We start from the raw sequence: 17,032 nt of genomic DNA on the forward strand, positions 1-17,032 counted from the left end.
AGACTGAAAACTGTATAATCATAAAATGAGGTGCTATTCTTCAAGCTCACACTGAGCTTCATTGGGTTACTGCAGTCGGCTGAGGACAAAATGTCAGCATGAGACCTAAATGGAGAGTTCAAACGACAGGACACAGGAAGCTTGAGTTCATGTTTATGACTGAATGGAGGTGTTCCTCAAGCAATCATCAAATCAGCATTTTAATGTCCAAAATGTAGGGGACACAATATGAGTAGGGACAAGCAAAATGAGAAAGGTAGTGAAATTAACAATCCTAACAATGTGATTAACAAAACATGAACGGAAGTCAACATTTTTTTATAAAAGAAATCATGCTTGACAAATTTATGACAGTGTTTGAGGATTAGTAGGGCAGATAAGTGGGAACCAGTAGATGTAGCATGAGCAGGTATTGTTGAGCTCCCAGGACTTGATGGCCAAAGAAAGTTCATTCATAACATGACCAAACAGATAACAAATTGAAAATCTTTTCAGGGTAAGTCAATAGTTGGCTGATAGAGTGTGAGAGATTTCTGATTAGCCATGTGATGGAAAGAAATTGGAGCCCATTCCATCACTAGCCATACGGCAGGCAACAACGTGTAAAAGTCTATGTTGCCACAGCTTGAATTCCTGTGGGACCCGCTTGCCTCAGTTGACTGAATGGATTAGTTTTCAATATTTTGCTCATGGAATTAGTGATATTAGCATGGATATAGGATTGGTTACTGGATGAAGAGCAAAGTGTAAAGATAAACAAGGCATTTTTAAGTTGGATAACTGTGATTAGTGCGATCTTGCAATGTCTAGTGCTGGGACTTAGTCTATTAAGTGACTTAGGTGAAGAGTTTGAGGATGATGTATCCAACTTCGGTAATTGTTCAAAGCTGGATGTGAATGTAGCCTGTGAGTAGCACACAAAAGGGCACCAAAGAGATAAAGGCACATTATGTGGATGAGTAATAAGGTGACATGGGTATGTATGATATTATTCACTTTGATAATAAGAAAAGAAAAGCAGAATATATATTTTTACAGGCATGAATATGGTAAATTTTGATGTTCAGAGGGGATTAGGTATACTTGTACCCAAGGCAAATTAGCCTTTACTCCAAGGGGATTTGACTTCAAAATAAGGAAATATTGCTACACTTACACAGGTCTTGTGGAGAACACACCTGAAGTACTATGCACAGTTTTGGCCTTCATATTTAAAGAGGATATACTTGCCTTTGACATAATACAGTGAATGTTCACTGCACTAGTGTCTGGGATAGGAGCTATGATGAGTAAATTGCTACGTAAATTGGACCTATACTACCTGGAGTTTCGAGGACTGACCTCATTGAAATATACAAAGTTATGAAGTGACTCCGCAGGATAGATACTGAGAGGTTGTTTTCCTTGGCTGAGAAATCTAGAATGCTGTCACAGGGGCATGGTCTCATGATAAAGTTCAGATCATTTAGGCCTGAGATGAATAGTAATAAGTAGGACTCAAAATTGTGAATGTTTGGAATTCTCCAACACAGATGATTGTGAATATTCTACTGTTGAACATATTTAAAGCTGAAATAAAAAATGCTGGAGAAACTCGGCAGGTCTGACAGCATCTGTGCAGCTCTGAAGAAGAGTCATATCAGCTTCAAAATGTTAACTTTATTTCAATCTTCATAGGTGCTGCCAGATCTGTTGAGTTTCTTCAACACTTTGCTTTTCTCAGATCTCCAGCAACTGCATTACTTTGCTTTATATTTAAAAATGAAACAGACAGATGTTTGGTCATTCAGGGAAATGGGAAGTGGATTGAAAAATGAAGCAAAACTGTAAGCTAGTCATGGTCCTAGGGAATGGTAGGGTAGGCTCAAAGGGCAGTATGGTATATTCTTGCACATATTTCTTGTTTTGTCATGTAAATACTTCTAAGTTAGTTTATGATACTGTTCACATAATGTTAGTCTTATCACACAGGAAGAAGAAGTGGAGTATACTGCAGAAGAAGAAGCCATGAAAGCATACCTCCTTGAAGATGAGCAATTGCCATCAGAAATCCTCGATAAACTTATTCCAAAGTGGTGGAATGAAGAACCATTCAAGTGAGTTCAATTTACTTCAGACATAAGGAACTTTCCCAATTACAGTTAAAGTGTGATGGTGAAAGAGTTTCATGGCATTCACTTCACCAAGGCCCTCAGAATGTGGCAATGGCCTATCCAGCTGGAATTCAACACCTGAGCCCTTTATAAAGGGATGGGTCTGCAGAACTGTCTGCCCGAGACTGGGACTAGCCTTTCTAAGCCACAAGTAATGACTCTATTTTAGTGTCCAATGGTGGATGGTGTTCCTTTTCACTGGGGCTTCCTGAGTCATTACATTGGGACACAGAAGGGAGTTTTTAGACCACAACCTGCTAGACAGGAAGAGGAAGTTAGTTGCTCCTGCCTGGAGGAGGAAGAGGAGCTTGGAAAGTGGAGTCTAGAGGCCAAAGTGAAACCTTGAGCTAAGGATGGTGCTATTGCCTGGCCTGAGTGCGAGTTGTGTGCTGCCTGGAGGCCTTTTGGATTGTTGCTGCCTGAAGGCGCCTTGGCTAGCTTGTAATGCAGAGTGATACCAACGGCTTTCCGCACCACCTAAGGTTACCATGAATGCCTCTCCTTTCAACCTCACCCCTCGCCTGAAGTGTGGCAACCCCCCAGGTTAAACCACCACCAGACATCTCTCTCTAAAGAAAGAGCAGCCATTTGGTCTGGTATGGTTTATGGTGATATCACATCGATACATTAAAAATCATCTGTGGTCTCTGTTATCTAATACAAAACTCCGAGAAAGATGGTTTAACATGCCTGGCTTTAACAAATTTATGCTAGCTTTTCTTAAACATTGGATGTTCACAATGGATTATTAATTTTTCCAAAAATATTGTTTCTACAAGCCTTCTCAGCACAGCAGTTAAACTGAATAACCTTCAGTTGCTGGGCTTACCTTAACACTCTTTTTTGAATAAAGTTGTAATGCTTGGAAAGATACAGTCCTCTAGTACCACCCCTGTATCCAAGGAGGATCGAACATTGTAGCCAGTCAGAAAATCAAACCATTACTATAACTATTTAGAACTCCATTTTTAACTCAATAGTATTAGCCTTCCACAAATATTAAAATAATTGTAAACTTATTTTTAAACTTGTCATTGCATTTGGTTGGAAATATACTCTAATGAATGAAATTCAAACTGGTGTGAAATATTTTATCAATTCAGTCTATCTTTCCTGGCTTTGGTGTGCTTATGAATCTGATAAAAAAAGACTGACCCTTAAAGTTGGCTAGTGCCATTATTTATCCAAAATTTTACAACAATGCAAAGTTGCCACTTTCAGTTATACCCGAAAGATACTTTTCGTTTGAAAACGGAAGGTTGATAATTGGTAGTGAAGCTCTTTAATATTCCATAGGTTTTATATACAAGTTTACATTGTGATGGTATACATAATGACATAAATCTATTGTATACATTGCATTTTCCAGATCTACAGGGTTTGTTCTGGATGGTTTTCCAGCTACATCAGACGAAGTTCAGTACCTAGCAAAATATAGCTTGTTCCCAGATGCAGCCATTTTCATTAAGGTTGAAGAGAGTAATGTGATAGATTGGATCCTTCCTTCAAGACTTGAAAAATGGAAAGAAAAACGCAGACAAAAGCTAGAACGCAAGAATAAAATAAAAGAATTGAAGAAAAAAATAAGGGTATGATTAGGAGAACTGCTTGTAATGAGAACTTGTCAACAAAGTGGCCTTTTGTAATGTATTAACTGTAAATAATCAGACCGCACTGGCTTAAGTTAATTTATGTATTTTTGTCATAAGTTGTACTAAATACCTTTACAAAAGGCCTACTCGGTGGTCATTTGGACTCATGCCCAATATTAGTGATATAACCAAAACTGAGAAGTGCCCTATTTCTCTGTTGTCATACTATTTCACTAATTGCAACGTCTGTTAAAAATAAGCTTTACGCAGTGAAATAGTGAATTATATTTGTTAATCCATCAGTTGTTGACTTCAAATCCACTAACCACATCTTCTTAACAAGCAACAGAACTATTGATTTATTATGAAACAGGACTTATTCAATAGGATACAATTTTTTTTATTCATTCGTATGCATGAGGCTAGCATTTATTACCCAGCCCTGTTTGCTGCTTGAACTGACTGACTTGCTAGGGCCATTTTAGAGAGCAGTTAAGAGTCAACCACATTGTTGTGGGTCTGGAGTCAGATGTAAACCAGACCAGGTGTGAGCAACAGGTTTCCTTCCCTTAAAGGACACTAGTGAAGCAGATGTGTTTTTATGCCATTAATCAAACTTTTCTTTCCAGCTACTCATTGTTTGAGGTGCTAGAAGACTAGAGGGCAGCTAATGCGGTGCCATTATTTAAGAATGGTGGTAAGAAAAGGCCAGGGAACTATAGACCGGTGAGCCTGACATCAGTGGTGGGCACAAAAACAGAAGTTGCTGGAAAAGCTCAGCAGGTCTAGCCGCATCTGTGAAAAAATCAGAGTTATAGTTTCGGGTTGGAGGAAGTTCTGAGGAAAGGTCACCAGACCCAAAACGTTAACTCTGATGTTTTTTTTTCACAGATGCGGCCAGACCTGCTGAGCTTTTCCAGCAACTTCTGTTTTTGTTCCTGATTTACAGTATCCGCAGTTCTTTCAGTTTTTATCAGTGGTGGGCAAGTTGTTGGAGGAAATCCTGAGGGTCAGCATTTACTTGGAAAGGCAAGGACTGATTAGGGATAGTCAACATGGCTTTGTGCATGGGAAATCGTGTCTCACTAACTTGATTGCGTTTTTTGAAGAGGTGGCAAAGAAGATTGATGAAGACAGCGTGGTAGATCTGGTCTATATGGACTTCAGCAAGGCATTAGACAAGGTTCTGCAGTGTAGACTAGTTAGCAAGGTTAGATGATATGCAATCCGGGGGAGTTAGCCAATTGATGCAAAATTGGCTTTGAAGTAGATGGTAGAGGGCTGATTTTCAGACTGGAGACCTGTGACTTGCAGTGTGCTGCAAGCATCAGTGCTGGGTCCACTGCTTTTTGTCACTTTTGTCATTTATATAAATGATTTGGATGTGAATATAGGAGGTGTGGTTAGTACGTTTACAGATGACACCAAAATTGGTGATGTACTAGGCAGGTGAAGCAGCTTATTTCAGATTACAATGGGACTTTGGCCAAGGAGTGGCAGATGGAGTTTAATTGAGATACATGTGAGGTTTGTATTTTGGTAAGGCAAACGAGTTCAGGACTTACACAGTTAATGTTAGAGCCCTGGGGAGTGTTGCCAAACAAGGATACCTACGGGTGCAGGTGCATAATTTCTTGAAAGTGGAGTCGCAGATAGACAGGGTGGTGAAGAAGTCATTTGGCATGCTTGCCTTCATTGATCAGCGCATAGAGCGTAGGAGTTGGGACATGTTGCGGCTGTACAGGACATTGGTGAGGCCATTTTTTGGAGTACTGTGTTCAATTTCGGTCTCCCTGTTACAGGAAAAATATTGTTAAACTTGAAAAAATTTACAAAGATGTTACTGGGATTGGAAGGTTTGAGCTTTAGGGCGAGTCTGAATAGGGTAGTGCTTTTTTCCCTGGTGTGTTGGAGGCTGAGGGGTGACCTTCCAGAAGTTTATAAAATCATGAGGGTCAAGGAACGGGTGAATAACTAAGGTCTTTTTTTCAGGCTAGGGGAGTCCAAAGCTGGAGGGGATAGGTTTGAGGTGAGAGGGGAAAGATTTAAAAGGGACCTGAAGGGTAATCTTTCCACGCAGAAAGTGATGGGTATACGGAACGAGCTGCTGCAGGAGGTAGTAGAGACTGGTACAGTTATAACATTTAAAAGGCATCTAGATGGGTACAAGAATGGGAAGAGATTAGAGGGATATGGGCCAAATGCTGGCACATGGGACTAGATCAGTTTAGCATATCAGGTCGGCACAGACAAGTTGGACCAAATAATCTGTTTCTGCGCTATATAACTATGACTCTATGAAATTTCTTTATCTGCCTGGTGAGATTTGATCCTTTGTTCCCAAAGCATTAACCTGGGATTCTGGATGACTTGTGCAATGACATTATCACTGCAGGTATACATAACCTCCTAATTAACCTGACACACACAAATACACACTCACCTACAACCAGTAAAAGAAAAATTAAAGAAACTTTCTCTGCAGAAGTCAACTTTACAAAATATTGTTGGCCAAATAATTGTTCATTCAAGGGGAAAAAAGGATAAAATATGAAATGCTCCGGGTGGCTATTGGCCTGGCATCCAGGTATGGTATACTAGACACGTGCAGTTATCATCAAGGTCTTGTCAAAACGAGTTCATTCAAGAGTTGTAGAGAAGTCTTCCAGAAGCTTCTCAGGAGATTTGCTGTATAAGTTTTTTTCCAGCTCCCGCATTGGTTTCAATCGGGTTTACTCAGTAATGTAACAAAGGAATGAGTAAAGTAGAAATACTGCAGCATATAACTCATCTCCCAACTCTCCAAAGCCTGATCACCATCTACAAAGCAGAAGCCAGGAGTGTGATAGAATACCCCCCATTTGCCTGATGGTGCAGCTCCAACAACACTCAAGCAGCTTAACAGCATCTAGGACATAGCAGCCCACTTGATAGACACTACATCTACAACATCCACTCCTTCTACCGAACTTAAAACAAAACACACTTTATTCAACCACTATATTTAAAATACAACAAAATAAAGAAGGAAGTGGAATAACTTAACTCTATTGAAAAACTTAACAGAATAATAGATTCAGTAACTATCACTAATTAACTGTTCTAATATAGTAACAACCCATAAACACACCCATGGCAAAAGACAAATTCAGAAAACAGATTGTCCCACATATAACCACCATTGCAGGTAGACAACCCCCAGCTTTTGGCTATAACCAAGAGAAGAAAAATAGCTTCCACTTCATCAAGGCCCCAACAGCAACTGCTGAAATCTAAAGATCCTGGTTCTGTGGGAGTTTGGCCACACCCATTCAGGCCATTTTATTTTCCAACCTCATTGTTCCAACTTTAAAACAAACAAAGGCCCCACAAGCTGTTTACTCTCGTGGGTCTGATAGACTGCTTGGTCACCTCTGCCTTAAACCCTCTCTTCAAAATAAACCAGGACAAAATAACCTCCTAAAGCCACAGCATTGTCACAATGTGTGACACAAATGACTTTCTGATAGGTTTCCTTACTTTAGTGCAGAGGTACATTGGTTTTCTTTTACTCTTCTCTCTTGATGGAAACATATCTTTGATTAGTACTTCAAGTTTTTTTAAAGGAAGCATGTATTTCTGATCGAAACCAGCTTCAAAATTGTCTTCCTCAATCACTTTCTTCAAGACAGACTGTCATTTCATTGATTTGATCAGCAATAAATAATTAGAAGTAGGTTTATTGTCATCTGTACTCACGTTACAAAAGTGTACAGCTCCATCTTAGGTACAATGCACCTAGATACAAATCTTAGGTACAAAAATAGAGAAAATAAAAAAAATAAAGTTACACTATGTTGCAGATATACATAGTATTAGTTAGGAAAATAAGAAATGAAGCTAAAAAGATAGACATTACAGTCTCTCTATTAGGGCTTCCATGTGGTCTCACTGGGCTCCACCAGTTCCTAACCAGTAGCCATCTTCGCTCCAGGTCTGCTGGCCATTGTCCCCGATCTGCTCCAAGCTGCTCGCCACCCTGCTCCACTCCGTGCTTGCTGGATGACAACATCCAGCTCCTGGCCGCTGGCCACACTCCAGGCTGCTGACCGCTGTCCCCATGCTCTGGGCCACTGGCCGCAGACCCCACTCCGATCTGGGCCTCTGGCAAAACAGGAAAATGACAGAAGAGAAAAAGAAACATGGGGGGGGAGGAGAAAAGAGGGAAAAAAAGAGAGGAACGGATGGAGCAGATGAGCTCTGGTTGAAGTGTTCTTTTCTGCCACCGTCTTGTACTTAGATTAAACTTGCACCAAGGTTATTTTGCTCCCTTTACTTCGCATCTTTCAGTTTAGTTAAGAGATGTACCACAATCTTCATATTCTCACTGCTGACTGTTTGTAAATGGAGGCTTCATCTTCTTTTCATTCACATCTCTAAATATTTTGACATTTAAATCCTCAGTCAAGTGTTCTACTGCTTGTGACCAATGCTGTCACCAGTTCTTGTCTCTTACTACCTAACACATGTTTTGTATGTGAAAGATTGTTCTCTATTCTAATCTTATTCCTTCATTTGCTCTTTAATGTAGAAAGTTCCTCACACTTTGCTTGGTCCTGAACTGCTCATTTTGTCACTGATCAAAGGCAATTTTAAAATGTTCATATTAGGCTTTTCAAGTAGTTCCACCTGCCTCTGTACCCATGATAAGCTTCTTGAGTTTGGTCACAGTACTTTTGGGAGTTTTGCAAGTCCAGTATGCCTGAGCAATTGTTGCAATCAACCTTAGATCTTGTGCTGACCAACTTATTACCAAATATCAAATCTATCCTTTCCACAGGCAAACTAATTCTCATAATAAAAGCTCAATTTACTAAGTCACTTTGTAAATTAACTCTAAGCAATAGACAGCTTCATAAATTCCATGTATACCCCCTATTAATACTTCGCTGTTCATCAAACCATCTGGAAAAAAAACATCATTAACAGCCATTATCAATGACTGAACTGCTGTCATGTCTTTCAAAATTTTAATTTGTTTACTTCTTATGATGGGCAATAAATTCTGACCGAGCTAGCAATAACTACATCTCATGAATGAGGAAAGAATATTACTGTCTCTTAATATTCCCTTAGCGACAAAATGTCTATAGCCTCCCATAACCTGACACACTTTGAATATATCCAAGAAAGAAATCCTTTTGACTATCTTAAACTCTTTTTACCATTCTAGTAGATTTTGAAGGAACAGTTACACAGTTCGCTGGTTTAACACTCATTTTCTGTAGAGATGGGAGTCTTTTCCAAAAACTCCTTAGACCACCATTCATTTAATGTTTAGCTTCCAAACGTTTGCTTTATAAACCCTACCTTACAGCGATAAAAGCATACTGATTTCTTTATCCTTTATATAATCATCTCCATTGACTGAAACAACTTCTCTCTTCCCCCTAAAGACACAAGCTTTACTTTTCCTACGGTTTCCCTGTGGAGTTGCAAGTAATATCTACTGCCCTCAGCTGCTTAAGTGATATATCATACCCATCTACCAAACCTGTTGCTTCCCTTATCATAGATACCTTGCACTGCTCCAAGTATCACCTGAAGGTTGCTATGATGCTGATTTTCCATCATCAGTAGCTCTGTCATGTTCTCAAAATTCGTATCAAGCTTCAGGGCTTGAACCTACCAGTAACACAACGTTTCTGCCTCCCTAGTAATTCTACAAACATTTCATTTAGTCTTTTCTTTAAAGTCTGAAACATTAATTGATAATTGAAGAGCGTGTTTATAAGCATTCAGTACTGCAGGATGGTTTTTACTGAAAAACTGGAATAAACATCCATCGCTTTTCTCAACAAAATGCTCTGCAAAACAAGAATCCATGTCTCCTTTGATCACCTGAGCTTTGTAGCCACTTTGTGAAACGAGATTAAATATCTCTCAATTCAGTCCTCAGTGAATTTAGGCACTAAACAAAGGTTTCTTGTTACATCAACACTGGAAGTGGGATTCAACCGTTCAAATTGAACTATGAGCTTTTCTTTCACCATGCAATCTAAGCATTTCTTTGACCAGTTAATTCTTTTTGATGATTTTTTTCCCGAAGACGACAAGACATAGGAGCAAAAGTAGTTCATCCAGCCCTTTCGGTCTGCTTTGCCATTCAGTGAAATTGTGACTGATTTCATAATCTTCAACTCCACTTTCCTGCCATAATCCTTCATTCCCATCCTGATTAAAATCCTGTCTATCACACCCATGAATACACTTAGCCACCCAGCCTCTATAGCCCTCTACGACAAAGAATTCCACAGATTTGTTATCCTCTCAAAGAAGAAATTCCACCTCATCTCTCTCTTAAGTGAGCAACTGTTTATTCTGAGATTATGCCATCTGGTCCTGGCCTAGCATACAAAGGGAAATGACCGTTCTGCATTTACACTTTCCTCCCTTGCTAAGTTCTCTCTCTCTCGAAGAAGAAGAAGAAGAAGAAGAAAAAGTTCCAAGCCCTCATTTGTATTTCTTCAGCTCTTTTTCAAATTCAAGTTTTTATTTCTCCATCTGTTTCTTCTTCACTTACAACTAAATTTTATCCAAATAAAGCTGCATTTTACATGCCCCCAAAGCTTAGCCTGGGCCTGTGGAATATTCAAAACAATGACATTACCATCAAAACATCATCACAGGAATAAATTTTGCCTCTCCAGAAAAGGTGTGACAACTGAAAAAACATTTTTCACATCAAGAAATATAGTAAAATTCCCTAAATAAAAATTGAGTGAACTGCAGATGCTGGAAATCAGAAACAAAAATAGAAATTGCTGGAAAAGCTCAGCAGGTCTGGCAGCATCTGTTGGGAGAAATCAGAGTTAACATTTCAGGTCCAGTGACCCTTTCTCAGGACTTTGCAGCACAGGGTCACCAACGGCTCCTGAGGCTTCTCTGAGCTCCAAACCCCTAGCAGCATGGAATTGATGGAAGTAATTCAGCTTTGTTTGTTGCTGTCTCCCTGTCACTGGGCTCATTGTTGTGCTGTAGCCCAGTCCTACAGTCATTGCTTCATGCATGTGCAGTCTGTCACCCTGACTCTTTGCTTGCATAAAGTCAGTGCTCAGAATTTTTTTTTTAAAAGACAGAATCCCTACAGTATAGAAACAGGCCATTCGGCCCAAACAAGTCCGCACCGGCCGTCTGAAGAACAACCCACCCAGGCCCAGCCCCGTAACCCGACATTTCCCATGGCTAACACACCAGGACACTACAGAGTGATTTAGCATGGCCAATCCACCTAACTTGCACATCTTTGGACTGTGGGAGGAAACCCACACAGACATGGGGAGAATATGCAAACTCCACACAGACAGTCACCCAAGGGTAGAATCAAATTCAGGTCCCTGGCACTGTGAGGCAGCAGTGCTAACCACTGAGCCAGTATGCTGCCTCATCTCTATGCACATGTAATGGAAGCCCAGATTGTAGGAGACCTCCCTGTGCTTGTGTAATAGCCCTGAAAACATAACAATTTCCTGCTGAATGTGTGACGCCTAGATCAACCAGTATGTGGCAACTAACTGCAAAGCTTGATTCACAAAAGCAAATAGCAATTATGATGGGACCTCCTACAAGTTTGCAGAGAAAAGGAGACCACATTTTGGAGGGACAACAGCAACATAACTGCCCTTGGAAGTGGTCACATGGGCGGCATGGTGGTTCAGTGGTTAGCACTGTTGCCTCACAGCGCCAAGTACCTGGGTTCGATTCCACTCTCGGGCGACTGTCTGTGTAGAGTTTGCACATTCTCTCTGTGTCTGCGTGGGTTTCCTCCAGGTGCTCCGGTTTCCTCCCACAATCCAAAGATGTGCAGGGCAGGTGGATTGGCCATGCTAAATTGTTGGTAGTTCCCAGAGTTGTTTGGGAATGGGCGTGGGTGGGATGTAATTTTGGAGGGGCGGTGTGGACTTGTTGGGCTGAATGGCCTGTTTCCACACTGTACGGATTCCATGATTCTATGAAATGGGAGATAATGCTCATGATATTTCACACAACCTCTGAGTCTGGAGACTGATCACTGAATGGAAACAACTTTCACTTCTCCCTCTGCAGAATCCAACCACTTGTGCACTAACAACCACTCAATTTTGCCAAATTTACAATTGAAAATCCCTTCTTGCCCTCCCGAGCCCCTATGAACGAGATCCAAAATAGCTTTTAATTTGACAATTGTGGTTTCCTGTTTCATCCTCACTTTGAAAACTGGGCATGCCCTGGAGGTATTAGGTTCCAGAGAAGCTCTCTATTTGACTTTTAAATTGCACTCAAACTCATTTCCAATCTCACCAACAATTGAAAGACTAGCTCCTCATCCCTGCTCATCATTGTTCAATCTCCATCTCTCCTCCAAGCACTCAGTCTTGCTCCACCTGTGTTCCCACTGCCTGACACTTTGTCCCTAGCTGTCTTCTGTTGACTCTAAACCCCATTTCTTGACTTACATTGTTAAATCTGCCTCTCTCCTCAAATTTCAATCCTGATTTTCCTCCCACCAATCCCACTGAACACCATATTTCTTAGGGTCATCTATCTAATTTGCTAGTTTGGAACATTGCTGTGTACAAAAATCAAGGTGATTTTGACCTACTACTATACCTCAAAGCAGTACATTAATTGTAAATACTTTCATCCATTTCAAAGAAGTGAAAAGCACTTCATGAACGGTAAGTTTTTTCTTATTGTAATCAAAGGTAAATCTTCTCTGATATGTTCAGCATAACTTTATCTTTTTTTTTACTGAACACATGAATAAAAATATGCAGTCCTTACAAGTATGTCATCTAAATTTGTTGAAATATTTTTAGAATTGGGCTTTGTTCTTCAGGCAGAAACTTTGAAATGTGAGGTCAGATTTAAAATGATTTTTAAAATGTTGTTGCTCTGGCTAAATTTTGTATTTGAAATTTACGTGACAATTAGCCAATTGTTACTGATCTGCATTTTAGGATGAAAAAATTGAAAAAAGAAGACAGGAACTTTTGGCAGGGCGAGCTGAAAAAAAGAAAGAAAATGAGGTAAAATTAAGTTCTAATAAGAATAAAATTCTCAAAATGCGCTGTAGACTCATTCTTATCTGAAACAGTTACCATTTTGGCTCCTCACACCTCTCACAACCCCAACCACTGCCTTTCCTCCCAGCTACCCCCAAACATTGACAAACCACCCAATCATTCAACCACAGTCATCCCCAACTCACAAACTACCACTCGTGGCCAACTCAACCAACCTAAAATCCTCCACCCTGACCAACCCCTCACCTTCTCTCTCACAATCACCCCATCATTGTCTCTCTTACAGTCACCCCCTTATATCCTCTCTCACAATCACTCCCTCACCCTGCCTCTTCACAACCACTCCCTGGATTGCCCCCTCACAACCACCCCTTCTTCCCTACTCTCAAATTCACTCACTCACCACCCTCGAATAAAAACCACCCACAGCCCCTCACTCACTGTTAATTAAGCTGTTATTCCCATGTGTTCTCTCCTGATGTAAATGAAGCTGCTGACCCCACACGCTGTCTCCTGATGTTAATGATCCTGCTGTCCTCACATGCTCTCTCCTGATGTAAATGAACCTGCTGTCCCCACATGCTCTCTCCTGATGGAAATGAATCTGCTGTCCCCATGTGCTCTCTCCTGATGTTAATGAGCCTGCTGACCCCACACACTGTCTCCTGATATAAATGAAGCTGCTGTCTCCACATGCTCTCTCCTGATGTTAATGAAGCTGCTGTTACCATGCAAAATTTTACATTTCGAGTCAGATATTACTACTGTTCTGAAGTAAAGTCATCAGACTGAAAAGAGTAACTCTGTTTCTCTCTCTACAGATGCTGCGTTTTCTGCTTTTGTTTCAGATTTCTAGCATCCACAGTATTTGGCTTTTATTTGTTTACTCATCTTCTTTAGTTGTCTGCCTGACGGCAGGTTAGACTCAAACCCATGGGTAGGGTAAGGAAGCAGGTTCCTGCTTCTGTCCCAGTTGAAACAGACATCAAATCTTGTGCTGTCAACTCCAGTCTGGTATGTACCACCCAACTGAGCCAAGTTGCTGCGAATATATCTGTAATAGCTATGTCAATTTGCCACAGTCTTACCAGACCAAAGAGCCGTTCTCTCATCAGAGAGAGAGAGACAACCAATGGTAGTTTAACCTGAGGGAAATTTATGTAGCAGAGCTGTGAATTGTCATGGTGGAGGCTGGAATTTTCTTTCCAGGAATCTCTCCTGCTCTTACTGCCTGCATTAGAGTATGTTGGAAGTATTTACAAAGTGATGCTAAACCTATTTGGCCATGTTATGAGCGCATTTTTCTTTGCCATAAAGTTCTGAATGAGTCTTGAACCTGGAGCTTCTGGATTAGAGACAGATGTTACTACTGCACAACAGGATCTTGTTTAATCATGTAAATTTGAAAGTATTTAATTGTAAGGCATACATTGCATTTTTGTTTAATCTGTATTATTTGTGTACTCATTTTGTAGGCTAATAAAGTTGAACAAGCCTCAAATGAAAGTGAGGCTACTGACGAAGAAGATGAGGAGAACATTGAGGAAATATTAGCAGATGAGTTTAGCATGGAGGAGGAAGAGGAAGATGAAGAGGATGAAGAAGAGGAGGATGCTGTTGAACAAATGAGAACTGAAATTGGAGATAAATATGAGGCAGATCATGACAGAATAGAGATACTTCGGGTACATAAATGCAATGAAGTTGTGTTTCCAATCTTTATTTTGGTGATACAATTTTCACTTAATAATCTGTCTTCAATGTTCACTGTTGAATGATTGTGATTAAGCGAAATTATCCATACATTGCAGCTTTTTTGTTGAGGGAAGGGTTTTGAAGATAGCCAATTCCTGCTGCATTTTCCATGCCAATGCCCTGACCAATCAAAGTCTATCTGCCTAGCTTGAATTTAATCAGCTAACTAAGAGTGACTGTGAACAGTTCCTGCTGCATCTTCATGCCAAACATGGTCCAACCAATCAGCGCTTTCTTCTCATGGTTCTCATATATAAATGATCACTTTCAAAATTAGGTTTCTTGGGTCCCAGTCCGATAAGTGCAAGATGAAATCCTTCAGCTTTATGCTTCTTTTTAGCAATCATCAAAGACAGATAATCTAATCCTTATCTCTTATCTATTTGTAGGATCTTGCTGGACATAAATTATTCACCACATTTGTTTGTAAACTGGCAATTACCACAAATCTAAAGCTAATTCATTAATTATGAAGCCCTTTGGGATGATTTAATTTAAAATTATGTTAATCTTACTTATTTGTTTTATCCACTTAAAAGAAAAAAATTGATAATGAAAATGTTTGGCATGTACTGTTATTTTGATCAGCACTAACATGTTTACATTTATTTACTGGCCTCGTTGGTGCGTTCTAACTACGACAGGATTCTGATTACAGTCTAGATTGTGTCCTGAACTAATATAGTGGTCAAGGGATATGTTGCTGCTGTGGTATTTGGGAGCTGCTAGACATCAAGGTGTGTGAACATTTTGGTAATAAGTGTTTGCACCTCAAGAAACTATGGATCCAATTGATGAGCTGGAGTCTGAGCTGCAGACATTGCGGCATATTAGGAAGGGAGAAAAGCTGGACACTTTGCTCTAGGGGATGGCCACACCCCTTAGATTAGCTAATTCAAATTTGCTGTGTGATCAAACACAGGAGGGTGTGACTGCAGTTGAGGCAAATATGAGACCCCGTGGGAAGCTTTCGAGGAGCTTCCACCTCTGCAGTTCTCCAACAGTTACGAGGTTCTTGCAACCTGTATCAATGACAGCAAGGATTGGAGAGAGGAAAGTGAACTGACCACAGCACCGTGGCACAAGGAGCCATTCAAGTGGGCATATAATAAGAATGTAGTCATGTAGGGTACAGTATAATTAAAGGGAATTGATAGTCTACTCTGCAGCTATGAGCATGAATCCCAAATGTTGTCTTGCCCACCTGGTTCTGGGTTAAGAATATCTCCTCAGGGTTGGAGAGGAACCTGAAGTGGGAGGGGATGGATCCAGAAACATTGATAGTACTAGAAAGGGGTTTCTGCTGAAATATTTTGAACAGTTGAGCACTAAATTAAAAAGCAAATCCTCCAAGATGGTAATTTTAGGATCATAACCTCATCCACATGCAAACTGACATAGCGTAAATAAAATCAAGGTGTTAAATAGTGCAGGCGTGATGGGCAAAACAGCCTCCTTCAGCACCATAAGACTTCTGTGATTCTGTGATTGAAATGTATAGTAAATAGTGACCGTAATATAGACGAATTTGCCATTTGTTTTGAGTGAGAAACTAGGTCAGAAACATCTGTGCAAAACTTAAATAAGGGTAATTACAAAGGAAGGAGGGTAGAGTTGGCTGGAATGGACTGGGAAAAGAGTTTAGTAGAAAAGATGTTCGATGAACAGATCAGACCACACCTAGAATACTGTGATAAAATAATACAAAGAACTGTGAATGATGGAAATCCAAATTTAAAACAGAAATTGCTACAGAAGGCAGGTCTGGCAGCATCTATGGAGAGAAAACAGAGTTCATGTTTTGCATCCAATGACCCTGCTTCTGAGGGTATATGTGAAGAAGTTGTTTCTCCTTATGGAACAGTCTAGGACCAGAGGGTACAATCTCAGAGTAAGGGGTCACAAATTTAATAAAGTGATAAGAAAGACTTTCTTCTCTCAGAGGGTAGTCAGTTTGTGGAATTCTTTACCACAGAGGGTTGTTGAGGCTGGGTCATTCAGAGTATTCAAGAATGTGATAGATTTCTAATCATTAAGGGAGTCAAGGGATATGGGAGGAAGACAAGAAAATAGTGTTGAGGATTATCAAGTCAGCCATGATTTCCTTAAATGGCTGAACAGACTCAATGGGCAAAATGGTGTACTCCTGCTCCCACATCTTAAAGTCTTACAGTTTTAAAAAGAATTGCTGTATGTATCCAGTCCGATAAGAAAGGATGCGCAATGGATTTGGTTCTTGGAAATGAGGTAGGCCAAGTAAATCAAATTTAGAGGGGGAATCTTGAGACAATGATCATTGTATTGTAAGGTTCAAATTGATGTTGGGAATGAATAGTCAATTCAGATTAAGAATTGGCAGAGAACCAACTTCAATGGGGCAAAAATGGAGCTGAGCAGGAATTAAATTTTGGCAGGTAAAACAAACTGAGCAATGGGCTACCTTCAAAGAGATGTTTGGATACTCAAGACAAGACAAACAAATCCAGAA

The 17,032-nt window shown here is 40.2% G+C and overlaps 1 protein-coding gene across 1 annotated transcript in view; it reads left to right on the plus strand.

Annotated features, from left to right (window-relative positions):
- Positions 1–3,815, plus strand: part of ak9 (adenylate kinase 9) — a 166,282-nt gene extending 162,467 nt beyond the window's left edge. The window contains exons 25-26 of the mRNA XM_048596817.1: positions 1,972–2,096; positions 3,523–3,815. Coding sequence (XP_048452774.1) covers positions 1,972–2,096; positions 3,523–3,748 — 351 coding nt within the window. The 3' untranslated portion in view covers positions 3,749–3,815. The remainder of the gene's footprint in view (positions 1–1,971; positions 2,097–3,522) is intronic.
- The last annotated feature ends 13,217 nt before the right edge of the window (positions 3,816–17,032 follow it).

This window comes from Rhincodon typus, chromosome 5 (genome assembly GCF_021869965.1).
Source record: "Rhincodon typus isolate 14 chromosome 5, sRhiTyp1.1, whole genome shotgun sequence".
Classification (NCBI taxonomy): domain Eukaryota; kingdom Metazoa; phylum Chordata; class Chondrichthyes; order Orectolobiformes; family Rhincodontidae; genus Rhincodon; species Rhincodon typus.